Here is a 13,702-nt window from a genome sequence, read left to right as displayed (position 1 = left end):
CTATTCCAGTACGGGTTTAAAAATCTCGTCAACAATCTTATAAATTTAATCACGCTACACACAATTCGAATAGAAACCTCACTCGGGTATATTAACGATTGTCTTCCTTTTATATAAAAAACACGGGATAACTACGACGTATAATTGTGATAATAATTGTCGTAATATAATTTATGATAATGTTTCTTCTATCTTTCAAATCATTATTATTTATTACTATTGTTATTGTGTACGCAATGTGTGACCGATGTTGAATAATGGCGGTGTGCTTCCGGCTAGCTGTTCGAAATGCTTTAATCTTCAACGAACCGTTCTTCAAATTTATGTAAATTATCATACGTATATTATTGTAATATCTTTACTATCTTATCATGTAGTAGTTATTACGCAGCTCTCAACAACTTTCCTTCCACATGCAAAACCTTTACACAGCAGTTTATTTGCGGTATTTTATTTATTTTTTTTCACTACTTAATATATAACAAATAAAAAAAAAAAAAAATCACCGTTTGATGATGAATTTTTGCCACGAATCGATGGCAAAAAAATTTTCTATTAATTACGCTGAGAGTGAAGATTCAGTATTGCAGTTTTTGATAAATTTTTCTTCCCATTATTCACTGTCGAATGGCATTACATGAAGTTATTTTCAATCGAGCAAGATCATTGCAAGTGAAAGCGCGTGAATAATAATAAATTTTAGATTAAATGAAATATTTACAGGTATCTGTATAGAATGAGTAATAGGTATACGTATTGATACATGAACAGGATGTAATTATAAGATGAGTTAAGGAGACGCGGTTGCAGCACCGGCATGTGCATCTAATATCATTCTCACGCCATACGTTTTCACACCTCGGCGTCAACAACGTAAATCGAAGCTCTGCTCCGAGGGAAAACAGTATTATATATCACATAATTTCAGGCTACTTACACTACTATATAGGTAATTATTTATATGTATATATCTATACCGATTTCCTTCGATATTTCACCTAATAATCTGCATCGTTATATTCGTTATATAGTTGCATCAAATTTTTGTTTTTTTTTTTGTCGTTTTTTTTTTCTTCTTTCTAGAACGATACGTATGCATGGATATTGTATACAATATACATATATATGCTATTCCGTGGGTGTGTTTTTTTTTTTTTTTTTTTTCATTTATATGTATATACACATAGTATCGCGACTTGGTCATATAGTGTATTACCTATAAATTAATTCAATAATCGCTTCATATATATATATATATATATATATATATATATATATATATATATATATATATATATATATATATCGATCAGCAATCGTTGCTATTCATCCCACTGGTTTACTTATATAGATTTATATTTATACATGTGTATAAATATTTTATATGTACCTATATCGGAAACAACGTTTCTATAATTATAATGTACAATGAAATTTACAGTTTTATAACGAGATCCCCCAGTGCTAGATTTTTCCCTTTATTACACGTTGCATACTTATTTATTAATTCAATCACCGTGAAGTTGATCCTTTCCGTATATGATTATTGTATATATGCCGAAAAATCGCGATCTTCAGAATAACCGAAAAGAAGAAACTTAGTGAAAGAGAAAATGCGGAAAAATAATTAGAAAAAAAAAAAAAAAATGCCTCTAGATCGATCGCGGATTTGTATTATTTTCTCGATATTCTTCGATCTTGTCTTTCTCTCGGGAAAAATAAAAAAAAATCTACCTCGATTTGATCAGGATTGCGGATTCTTCGCTATAATATTACGTGTATTTCCTATTGAAACTTCACGTCATACACTAATTAATCGTAAAAAATACAGAAGGTTAAAATACCGCGTGGCCAAGATTAATTGCCTTGCATGCAGATGTAATTAAGTGAAACGAACTAACAATTTTTCATCCTATTCCGTCTGCTGTTCATTTTTCCGAATAAAAATCTCCACCAATTTTTAAATTTCCATCCTATCCGATTTTCGTTTATTCGTATCTGTATGTGTGTGTGTGTGTGTGAGAGCGAGCATGTGTGTGTGTGTGTGTGGCGTGTGCGCGCGCGCGTGTGTGTGTGTGTACATATTACGCTACAAGTACGCTTAAGATAATAGTTCGTTGAATAAACGCAGTTCTGTACGCTGTCGGTGAGGGGTTCGCATTGGAACCGGCGCGAGAATGATCAACGAATGATCATAATGACATTTGTCATCGTGATCGTCATTAATCCGAAGGAACAAATAACTGCATCGGTATACAGAATGATTTCCTAACGACCGCACGGTCCGTCATGTGCTAAAATTCAATGCGCAGGCGGTACATTTAGCAAGCCAGAGTTTGCCAGGGCGACCAACCGCGACATAAACGTAACCCTAAAAATGTCGACACCCGTTCATGTTGAGCACAACTGCGTGCCGGTGAAAATAGTAAGAATTTTGAGGTTACATTTATGACGGTTGGTCATCCTGGCAAACAATCGCTCCCGGATTGTAGCGCATGCGCGTTAAATTTTAGGAGACGACGGACGATGCAGCCGTTAGAAATTCGCTCTGTACAATGGTACAGAGTTGTTAAAAACTCCGACCGAATGGTCATCGAGCGAATGATATCCAGCAGTTTGGTCCCAAGGATGACGAATTTCGCGCAAAATCCGGGGCGAACCTTGCTATAATCAATAGTAACGATACCGCACGCGGTCGTCAGACGGTCGTTACACGGTCAACCTCAACGTAGCGTACGGAACTGTCGCTTTGTCAGCAAATCACTTCCTTCCCGTCGATTATCGCCGTTTCCGATGATATGCTCTTAAGCCGATGCTGGGATATCGAGCGGTTCCTCTTCTGACGACATATCCGCCACGTCACGAACACCAGAACACCGATTATCGAGACCAACGACAAGAGGCCCAGACCAAGGTGCAACGGCGGCAGACGCAGTAGCATCGAACAGTGCGTCAAGGCTTCGTCGTAGCCTGACGGACAGTGCGACACGCCGTCGCACCAAAGCGACGCGTTTATGCAGGCATCCAATTCCGGACACCTTTGTTCGCAGTCCCGAGGCCTCTGAAGACCGGCCGCAGGTGTCGTCACGCTCGGTCTGAGGGGGGGAAAAAACGATGATGCCGCATACTCGATTTGGGCGTAGGCTCGCAAGGAACATCAGTTTGGTGACCAATTCCGATTTCGTCGCACTACTCGTGTATGTTGTAGAACATTGAAAACCAAGAAAACTAAGGAACTCGCATTTTGTTTATTTAATTTTTTTTTTTTTTTTTTATGGCCGAAAAAACGGAATAATCCTTTGTTTCACGGTGCTACGTTGTAACGTCATTTATGGATAGAATTCATTTTCTATTCACAAAAAACACTTGCGAACAGAGGGTCTGCCACATTTGTTCCGCCATTTCGGAAACGAATATTTCCAGCTTCGGATTCGTAATCACTGACCACGAAAACCACCGGGAAATTAATAAAAATGAATTACCTCTTTTCAAAAATATGTGCAACAAGAGTTGCGAAACTCCCTAGGAAACAAGCGAAACATGAATAATATTTTTTCGAAAATATATGAAGCGAAAGGTTCCGCCATATATCCAAAACCGGTTTTTTGGAGTACGCAAATAACGGTTCGGTAGCTGAAGCTTGTTCTGAGACAGAAATATATGGAAATTCATTTTCCAGACGTGTTTCGGGATAGAAACAAAACAGTTAAACATGCCGGATGTATTTTTAAATATGGTAAAGGATTGAAATGGATTTAAAACGTGTTGGATAGAAATAAGAATTGAGTTTCTGTTTCTCTTCTTCTTCGTTTTTTTCTTGGTAGCTAGCTAGTTTGCAAATCGTATCCTGATTAGCGTGATCCCCTACGAAATTGCGGAAGGAGATAATTTTTCAATATCTGCAATCCAGCAAAGATTAGGGAAAAAAAAAGAAAAACATCCAAAGCATAGCGTTCACCTTCCATCCCCTGAGCTTGGACCTGACAAATGAAAAAAAGCCATTCTCACCTTCTGGACAATTCGAGCCAAGTGACGGTGTAGGAGTCTATTTCATCCCCGATAAACTCTACGGCGATGCTTCTGGCCGGATCCGATCCTGGCGCAAGGATCATGGCGTTGCTACCGACGGCCCAGCCGTCGCTGAAGACCTCGACAACGTGATGCCGAAAGTCCGGTGGAGGCTTGGGGCAAACAGCAACGTGAATTTCGCCACCGGTGTGAACGACGACTCTGTTTCTGGTTGCGCAGTTGGTCTCGTTTGTCACAATAGTCCCGGGCATTTTTACATAGAGGTACCGATCAGGACCAGGATCAATCAGCCACGGATGGTTAACGCAGTTTTTCTGCAAGGGCCGAAAGACGGTCGGCGTTCGAGTTACGGAAGTGCGGTTACACGTTGTGAAATGGTTATGTTTATGCGGTGAAAAGGTTATTGTAAAATTTACATAATTGACGCAGCTCACCTCCTCGTCTTCGTTCAGTGGTGACCAGAACTTAATTTCCCCGCTTGGTCCTTTGACCCGCTGATTTCTCAGGCACGGGACAGCCTTGACGAAATCCCAAACCCCCTCGAAGTGAAGATTGTTGTAATCGTCGAGGGCGTCCATGCTGCGCACGGTAAAATGGACCTCCACGACGCTCGACGTCGATTCGATGTTTATTGGTAGAGAACGGTTCGAACAGAGACAGTCGCGTTGAATGGGAGGGGCGCTCGACCAGTTGAAGTCGTAAACCTGACAAAGAAACAGGGAACGTCCTTTCACTCGATATCCGGATGCAAAACGAGTCGAATCCATTGCAAGGCTTCGTTTCATTTCACTGACCCGTGTGTAAACTACTCGAGTGCTAATTCTGATGTTAGTAGTAATGATGGTTCAGCGGAAATAGTAGGATTAGTGAGAATAGTAGGTTAAGTGAAAGTAATGGTAACAGTGGGAATAGTAGGAATGGTAAGAATAGTGGGTATAGTGTGAATAGTAGGGACAGTAGGAATGGTGGGACTAGTTCAGATAGTGAGATTAGTAAGAATAGATTATAGTGATCAGAGTGAGAATAAGCTGAAAACAGTGGAATTGGTGGAAACGATAAGGAGCAAAGTAGGAATAATAAGAATATTGGGAATAGTCGGAATAGTGAAAATAGTGACAACGATAGGGATAGTGGGCATATTGGGAATAGTAGGAACAGTGGGAATACTCGGGAAAATCGTAATAGTGGGCATAGTGGAAATGTTAGGGTAGCAAGGGTAGTGGGAATAGCAAGGATAGTGAAAATAGTGGGAATAGTTGGAAGAAACTGAAATATTGGAAATAGCAAGAATAGTGGAAATACCGAGAATAACGGGTATATTTGGAATAGTGTGAATAGTCAGAGTACAGTGATATTTGTAAGACTATTTCATAGAATTTTAATAAAACGAATTTCAGTGTATTTCATCGGTGACTAAAACTCTTTTTCTTTTTATTTCGCCGGACACAGTCCCAACTATTTTACGAGTAGATAATTCCCTCGCAAGTACTGCAAGGATCTGGAAGGCAAGCGAACCGGATAAACGATAATTAATTGCCCCAAAGTTGAACCCACTGATCCAAATGTTACCGTACAACTCAAAGAGCTATTTCTCCGCCCCGAATTCAACCCTCTGAGATCCGAGCGTCGGATGCTCGGCTAAACGACCCGACGAACCGAAACGCGAACGGAGAAGCCTTCTTACCTTGGATAAATTATACACCCAAGGTGCGAGCACATCTGTCACTGTCGATTTAACGACGAATAATATTTTTGTATGTTATATTCCCATTGCTCGTATCCCCCGTACAGGTTTGTTGCGAAATTCACAGTACAGATGATCGACGATTTTTTACGTGGGTTTTGTTTTTTGTCTGTTTTTATTTTATTTTTTTTTATCGTCAATCTTCTGCGAAACAAGAACAGTCGTTTCTTCGCATTTAAGTTGTAACAATTAACGCACACTTTTCTCCTCGCTGCATTTTTGAGCAATTTTCTTAGATTTTAAAACGATCGAGAACCCGTTATATTACAAATAATTAATCGATCGAAGGAAATCGTACTCGACGGAAGACATAAGTTTTAATCCGATCAATTGAATAAATTATCTAAGGACTGTTTATGGTCGAGTAGAATTATTCAATCGGATCGGAAAATAATCTTTTTTTTTTGTTTTTCATCGGGTGCAGTAGAATTAGGTAGTCAAAATTGTCAGTAAAGAGTAAAAATTCGACCTAATTCTGCCGATCAAAACGTAAGTTCCTTTTCTCGTGAGATGATAATACAAAAGAACGAAAATAAAAAGTAATCCTGAACACAATTCGACGTAAGAGGATTTCTCGTCGCAGTTTCAGAGGAATGACAAAAACCCAGAAACAATCATAAGCTGATTTATAATACTGCAAGAATACTCGCTAATATATACCTGTTAATATTTATGGGAAAAGGTGGTTAAATGTAGAAAATAAAGAAAGAAATTGAATGATTCGTCGACGTATTTACGTCACGATACAAACTTATCCAGACTCTTATACTCAATAAAATTCTTTCTAATTCCCTCTGTAATAAATTTGAACATACAAAATTCCCTGTACGGGTATAATAATAACCGAGCCACGGAGAGTTTCTTCCTAACTGATAATCGGATTACCGTTAAGGGTCTCTGAGTTTCGGGTTTTGTCGACCAAAAAGAGCGCATGAGAAGCGCGCTCTACGTGGTATGTACCTACATATGTAATATACAACATATATACGTGAGTGAATAAAATATGTAATCGGTTGGGGGAGAGGGGGGGGGGGGGGGGGGGGTGAAGTGAAACGGAGCACGTATACTCGTATACACACACACTGATACACCGAGGAAAATACAGGTTATAGATTACGCAGAGGGAGGAAAGTACCTTGAGGGAAAAGCTGTTGGATCCCACGCAGAGCAGCCGATTAAAGTCCGTGCTTGAAACGCTGCGGCAGGATCGGTTACCGTTCACCAGTTTGTTAAACCTCAGTTTCACCACCTCGTCATGTTCGCCCTCGAAACGGTAGACGCAACTGCAACATCGAGACGGATGAAAAGTGTTTTTCCGACTCCGTATAATCCCCCGGTTTTAGCATCGGGATCAGAGTGCCTAAATTCCTGATGTGACAAGGGATCAAGGGGAGTAAAAAGGTGATGCATATATGTATATAATAGCGCAAGTTTAAGCGAAACTTGAATTATACACTTTGCACAACTTCCTTCAACTATATATTGTACACGAATATATGTATATTGTGTAGGTAAACATACAATGGTATAAATATATGTGTACGCACGCAACTAATGCAGACCGAAACTCTTCCCTCCAAACATATATCGTGAAACGAAATTTATCCACAAGTGTAAGTGTATACATTGTATAATTATAATACGAAAAAAATGGGGACGAGGATTCGGTAGGCGTACAATTTTTCACATTTTCTTTCACTTTTCTCGTAGGCGAACCTTTCGCAGCCTCCTTATTCAAATCCTATTCCGACTGCAGCGAAGTAAACGAAATAAATTTTTTTTTCTCCCAAGAATTCTTTCCGTATACGGTGCAACATTTTTTTTCTTTCGCATTTCTTTTTTACTAGGTATAAAAAAAAAAAGTACCTCCAAAAAGCATCGATATGTATGAATATTTCTCCCACAATGTGCACGGAAATGAAAAGAATTCAACTCGACAAAAAAAAAAATGGGGGAAAATAAAAGTAAAAAGAAAACTATATCAGAACCCACCTTAAATTCTTCGATCCTCCTCTGCCGTACAGAAATATGTCACGTGGTGCCTGAAATTTTTTGTCGGCATATTGATCGCGATTACGGCTGTAAAACACCCTCGAACAAGGTCCCTTTCCGTAGGTATCTCCGTCCTGATGCAGATCGACGAACTCGTACAAGGCGCGAAAATTCACTGGCCTGAAAAGCAAGCATTGATTTAACGTTGCTCACGGGTATCTGGATGTTTGGGATTACGAATCGCGTAAAAGGCACGATCGTGTCGGTTCCAGATTTTCCAACAAAAAAAAATAAAAAAAGGACTTGCCTGAGAGCCGTCGACTCGATCATCCGCATTTCTATGGTCAGCGTGCTTCCGGAGGAGATAAAACTCTCACCGAGTGAACAGGGTCGACTTGTGTTTTGGAAAATAGCGTGGTCGCAAGTCCGCGGCACTCTGTCTTTGCAGTATCGAGCCAAGAGCGAGGTGTTTCCAGCTGGACGAGCGGCAACTGCTTGAATGGGATCACCGGTCCTCTCGAAGCTGCGTTGACGTTCTTTTTCGCTGTGTGAACAGTAGAAAAATACACTCTCGACTTTGAAGAGGGTAAAAGAACAAAAGGAAAAAAAAAAAGAAGATAGGGGACAAAAAATTTAGATAACGGAACAGAAGAGAAGAGAACACACAGCTGGGTTATTGACTGCATTTTACTACGCTGACCGTGTGTAGAGGGAGTGAGGTGCGCCGAAAAGCGATTCAAAAAACTGTCACATTTATACTCTATCGAATCACTAGCATTGTTATTTTAGGCAAATAAATCATTAGCAGTGGATGCGAGTGAAGTAAGCGGTGAATATGGCTAGCTGATTATGGTTGTATAAGTGTAGGTAGGCATAATATTTAATGTTTGTTATTATATGGAAGGAACTCAACTGGTTTCTGCTGCTTAGACTAGAGGAAAACAGAGAAAAAGAAAAGACAAAGATTAGTCTCGGAGTGAAAGTAACCGTCTTCCTTGGCTATTCATTCTACGCATTTTTTAGAGACACATATTTTGGTACAAACAAAGAAGCGCTGATACGAAAATTACCCGCAATTTTAGGATTCGAATTTCTTCGACGCTTCGCTCTTAGGCGTGACCTGCACGATGCAACGCTCGCTGAATAATAAACCGCGTGCTTCCCCCACTCTCATCACTCTGCGGACTCGCAGAGGAAACGAGAAGCGACTCGGAGTGGGGAAAACGCGTCGCTCATTCGTCGCTGAGCGTTGCATCGTGCAGGTCACGCTGTAGTGCGAACAAATAATTAGAATCCGTCTAGGAATTCATGAATTGAAACGAAAATAAAATTGGACAAAATTTCAGTTTCTTTTCAGAACACTAAACTTTGAGTCAACATGTTAATTGAAAGATTATAAATAATAAAACCGATATGGCACGTGACGATCAAGAGCGTAGTGGGATTTTGTGAAACGCAATTGAAGAGTAAAAAATGTTGGATTTTCCACATCTTTGAGTAAAATTTAAAACTCTTGACAATTGCTTTCTACATTAACAAAGCTTTTATTTGTCCGGAAAATATTTGAACATCTGCGCACTAATTCTGGCGTTCCTACGAATCAGAATATTAATGCCGTTGGTTGGCTGAAAATTCATACTATCCATTGATTTTAATACCATATTCATCGAATAATTATATTCGTAAGCTGCGAAATCTCTTCATAAATACGAAAATACTGAAATCATAAAGAACAGCTTAAAATCACTTCACTAAATTCGTTAGATTTCACTCTGCAGTAAATAATTTTATTCATAAAACTATTTCTACAAATTCACTGAGACACTTCCTTTCCAATCATGCTAATCGATATCAATTATAATCATCAAACGGCAACATCCGATTGACTACTGCACAAAAAAAAGAAAAAAAAAGAACCTTTCATTAACTTATAGAAAATAATCGTCTGATTAGAACGAGCTATCATAATTTGAAATCGAATTAACGATTTCGGAACGATTTCAAACGAAGCTTTCGTATGCAAACAACAATTCGATTATTTTTTAACTTCGTAGTTTTAAAGTCAACTTCGAAATTTACGAATACAGCAAGTTTCAAAGTTCTCCGCCAATCAACATCACACTCGACGAACGGATACCGGGAATTGTTTCAATGCTGAAAACTCACCACAATATGTCGTTGCACTCCGTCATGGGTCGCATCTGTCCGTCCCAAATCATAAGGGTGGTAGCGCACTCCTCTTCCGACACCGTTGGGTTGATCGTACTGCCGACGTGAAATTTGAGCACCGAAAGCCATACCCTGAACTGCGGCTCTGGGATCCGGGGCGCCGGCTTTCTCCAGACGGTCCCAGGACGCTGTTCCGGAAACTTTGGGAGCGGTCTCGGAGGCGTTGGACTCGGCTGAGCCGGTCCCATTCCCTGGAGATGGTAGAGGCAGGTGCTGTTCCGAGGAAGCGTGTGTCTCGGGGATGCCAAAAGACCACCGCCGTTACCTTGGAGCCAAAATTCGCACCTCTTGTTCCTCGAGTAAGTCGGTGAATTGATGTCGACGAACTTCACCTGCGTGAGAAATAAAGGGGGGGGGGGGGGGGGGGGGGTTGAAGTTCCGAAATTTAAAAGTGCGGAACTTTGACTTGTCGGGTTTCAAACCAGCCGAAACTTTGATATTTCGTCAAAGTTTTGATATCTTTACCTGCTTCAAGTTTCGCCATCAAAAAATTAAAATTCAAAATATCAAACTTCGCTCCAAAAGAGGGAATAATTGATGCACAAAAATAGCTAGCCAAGATGCGGTTCTTCTTCACTTTCCTATCCACTCGATTCTTACATTTCGGAGCCCGCAGGGCATCGCAAACACATCGGGCCAAGTGTGAATTCCGATACTATGCAAGATTTGTTTAAAATTGGTTTTCACTCATCGACTTCCTATAGCTTGGGCCCCTTTGAACGACGGGAAGAGTTCAACTCCCCTCTCGGAAATCGAGCACATAGTTCAAATACCAAAAATCGCTGTGCTACATCGCACCAGGGGCTAATTCAATCGATTTTATCTCTCGCCAGGTTTGCGGAGAGAAGGGTAGGAAAATAATAATAATAACAATAATAATAACAGCGGAAAAATAAAAAACAAGAACGAAATTATTACACCGGGTGGTGAAAATATCCCGAATTTTCATTCAGATTTTTGTTCTTCACAAGAGTTGTTTATTGAAATTTTATTCACCCCAGAGGCTCCGGTATATTCTCGATATTCGTTCGAACTTTTGATGGAAAGGGATTACACTTTTCAGTTTTTCGTGTGACTGAAAGAAAAAAAAAAAAAAAAAAAACAACAGAACACAACACTCGGTTTTTGTTAGACAATAGAACTTTTCACGCGACTATTAACGTAACGTATACTAGACTTTCCGGTAACAACTATAAAACTGATTTTCATTTTCTACCTAGAACAATATTTTTCGATTGTGTTAAATAATGAAAATAGTTGAGGACTGAGCGGTAATCGGAACTGAAAATTTCTCTCGGTATACGACTCAACGCCAATAAATATTCAACGTTAGGAGAGCTTCGTCAATGATGTACATGTATGAAATGGAGCGAGACTTATGTACCTGGACTTCGAGCTGAAACCCATGGAGTGAGTGCACGGGCGTCGGGTGTAGGAAGGTACCAAAAGGCGAGGTGGTGAATTCGACGAGGAGTTCAGGCCCGCTGCTTATCGCCTCTGGTACCGGTTCTCCACCCCCGCAAAATTTCAGTATAACCGGATCCCGCGTTGTGTAGCCGTCATAGACGGTCACGTAATCCTGCAAAGTGTGCACGGAAAAAATATTAAAAAAACTCTATCGGACCTCGAAGTCGTGAAGGAAATATTTTTTTCCTACCACGTTTCGGCTTAGCTGTCTTCGTATATTATTATTATTATTTGGGTACATCGTACCTAACTTTCACTATAATACGATTCTTCTTGATGCAAAATAAAGAGATTTTGTATTCGTCAAAGAGCAAAATAAAAGTGCGACTACGTATTTCGTTATTTTATTGTTTATAAAAATATTTTCGAAAAATCATCGAGTTGATGATGTAAAGGTATGATGTCGGCACGTAGGTACACAGTTTTGTGGATATTACGAAATATTTTCTGTCACACGTTAGCGCGAATCGTTAAAATGGAATGAGAAATAAAGATAGAGAAAGAGAGAAAGAGAGAGAGAGAGAGAGAGAGCTAATTTAATTTAAAGAAGAACGGTAAGAAAAAAATGTAAAATAAAATTGCCCAGTGACTCGACGCGTGTCTAGAATATCTTTGACGTTATTCTCTCAGGCCCGACGCGAAATATATTCACATGGAAGATAACGTGATGATTTTATTTTATTTTTCATTTTTTATTTTTTATTTTTTTTCTTCCATTTTTTCTTCCTCCGAATTAGCATACACTTTTCAGAGTTGAATCCAATCGACACGCAGCATCTCATCTTGAGATCTACGCGTCCTCAGAACCGTTGAAAAGGAATTTTGAAGCACGCTGTTGTATTGACAGGAATTTTATAAGCATACTATATTTTGTCCGAGTCGGCTAGAAAATTAAAAATTTTTAAGTAAAAATGAATATTTTCCACAACAACGTGTATAATGAATATTAAAATATTGTAATAGAACTGCAAATTTTTTTTTTTTTCTTTTTCATAATACAACCGTTAAGCATAATTATTTTTTTTTTTTTTTATAAAACTGTATTAATTCATTTCATTTCGTTTTCTCGTGATGTTTGTTTTCAGAGGGACTGAATTTTTTCCTTCACATAATTTTTTCTCCCCACCGTTTCGGAGCCATTATAGTTATCTCGCACCTGAACGACGTCGCAGTCCTGCCAAAGTCGTAATTCCCGAGGCGGAGGTTCGGCCTGAGTCGCAGGTCTGGCCCTGACAGCGACGAGCTGTCCTCTCGACTGCCGAACGGAAATGAGAGCGTGCTTTCCCGGCGGCACCTCGTGCTGACGGACCTGCGATGCACCAGAACCATTAAATCCTGTATACAATAATATACAGATATACGGGCAAAGTGGATTTTCAGAGGCCGAGGGTACCTACGGTGTAACAATATGGCGCTCAGGAACAAACGCCAACGGCATTCAAAGTACAAAGCTGTACCTACGATTTATCCCAGAGCTTGCGGGAGCGAGTCGAAACCTCCGGGCTATCCGGAAGCTAGATCGATAGTTTTAATATACCTCGAAACTTTATTCATCAGAGCCTGCGAACTTGGCACGAAAGGAACGATGGAAACTGGGGAGGGGAAAATAAAAGATTTCCTGCAAAACGATGATTGCTCCATATATCAGGTCAAATTAGGTTAGGTTAAATCGACTCGGGTCAGGTTATATTATAGCGGTGATTGATCCATACACTAGATTAGGTAGGGTTAGGATTTTATAGGTTAGGTTGGGTTATATCATAACGGCAATTGATCTATACACTAGATTAGGTTAGGTTAGGATTTTATATATTAGGTTAGGTTATATTATAACGGTAATTGATCTATACACTAGATTAGGTGAGGTTAGGATTTTATAGGTTAGGTTGGGTTATATCATAACGGTAATTGATCTATACACTAGATTAGGTTAGGTTAGGTTAGGACTTTATAGAATCCCGAGAGGGAAAGAAAATATTAACAGCTAAATATCGACTTGTCAGAATGAAAATTTTGAACACGGATGGTGAATTTTCGAAAAATAGCATATATTCTCATAAAAAAAAAGAAAATCGATTATCACGCAACGTTTGTAAAAATCGTATCGTGTATTCGTAAATTGCGACTTATATATGAGAGAAGTATATAAAATCTATCGCACAAAAATTCTGTATCATTGGATCGAAGAAATAAAAATTTCTCCGGGATTATTTCCGCACGCTATATGGTATAGATTCCAAT

The 13,702-nt window shown here is 39.4% G+C and overlaps 1 protein-coding gene across 3 annotated transcripts in view; it reads right to left on the bottom strand.

Moving 5' to 3' along the window:
- Nucleotides 1-1,315: 1,315 nt before the first annotated feature.
- Nucleotides 1,316-13,702, bottom strand: part of LOC124215969 (uncharacterized) — a 90,463-nt gene continuing 78,076 nt past the window's right edge. For 2 of the 3 annotated variants that reach the window (XM_046619952.2, XM_046619953.2), the window contains exons 7-16: nucleotides 12,618-12,770; nucleotides 11,379-11,573; nucleotides 9,932-10,326; nucleotides 8,679-8,696; nucleotides 8,073-8,309; nucleotides 7,766-7,945; nucleotides 6,909-7,056; nucleotides 4,464-4,733; nucleotides 4,009-4,343; nucleotides 1,316-3,095 (exon numbers count right to left, since the gene is read on the bottom strand). In XM_046619952.2, coding sequence (XP_046475908.1) covers nucleotides 2,753-3,095; nucleotides 4,009-4,343; nucleotides 4,464-4,733; nucleotides 6,909-7,056; nucleotides 7,766-7,945; nucleotides 8,073-8,309; nucleotides 8,679-8,696; nucleotides 9,932-10,326; nucleotides 11,379-11,573; nucleotides 12,618-12,770 — 2,274 coding nt within the window. In that variant the 3' untranslated portion in view covers nucleotides 1,316-2,752. The remainder of the gene's footprint in view (nucleotides 3,096-4,008; nucleotides 4,344-4,463; nucleotides 4,734-6,908; nucleotides 7,057-7,765; nucleotides 7,946-8,072; nucleotides 8,310-8,678; nucleotides 8,697-9,931; nucleotides 10,327-11,378; nucleotides 11,574-12,617; nucleotides 12,771-13,702) is intronic. The other variant, XM_069135619.1, reaches the window with a different exon arrangement.

The sequence above is a fragment of the Neodiprion pinetum genome, chromosome 4 (assembly GCF_021155775.2).
Source record: "Neodiprion pinetum isolate iyNeoPine1 chromosome 4, iyNeoPine1.2, whole genome shotgun sequence".
NCBI lineage: Eukaryota > Metazoa > Arthropoda > Insecta > Hymenoptera > Diprionidae > Neodiprion > Neodiprion pinetum.
The sequence above is the reverse complement of the archived record's forward strand: the minus strand, read 5'-3'. Positions and strand labels throughout refer to the sequence as shown.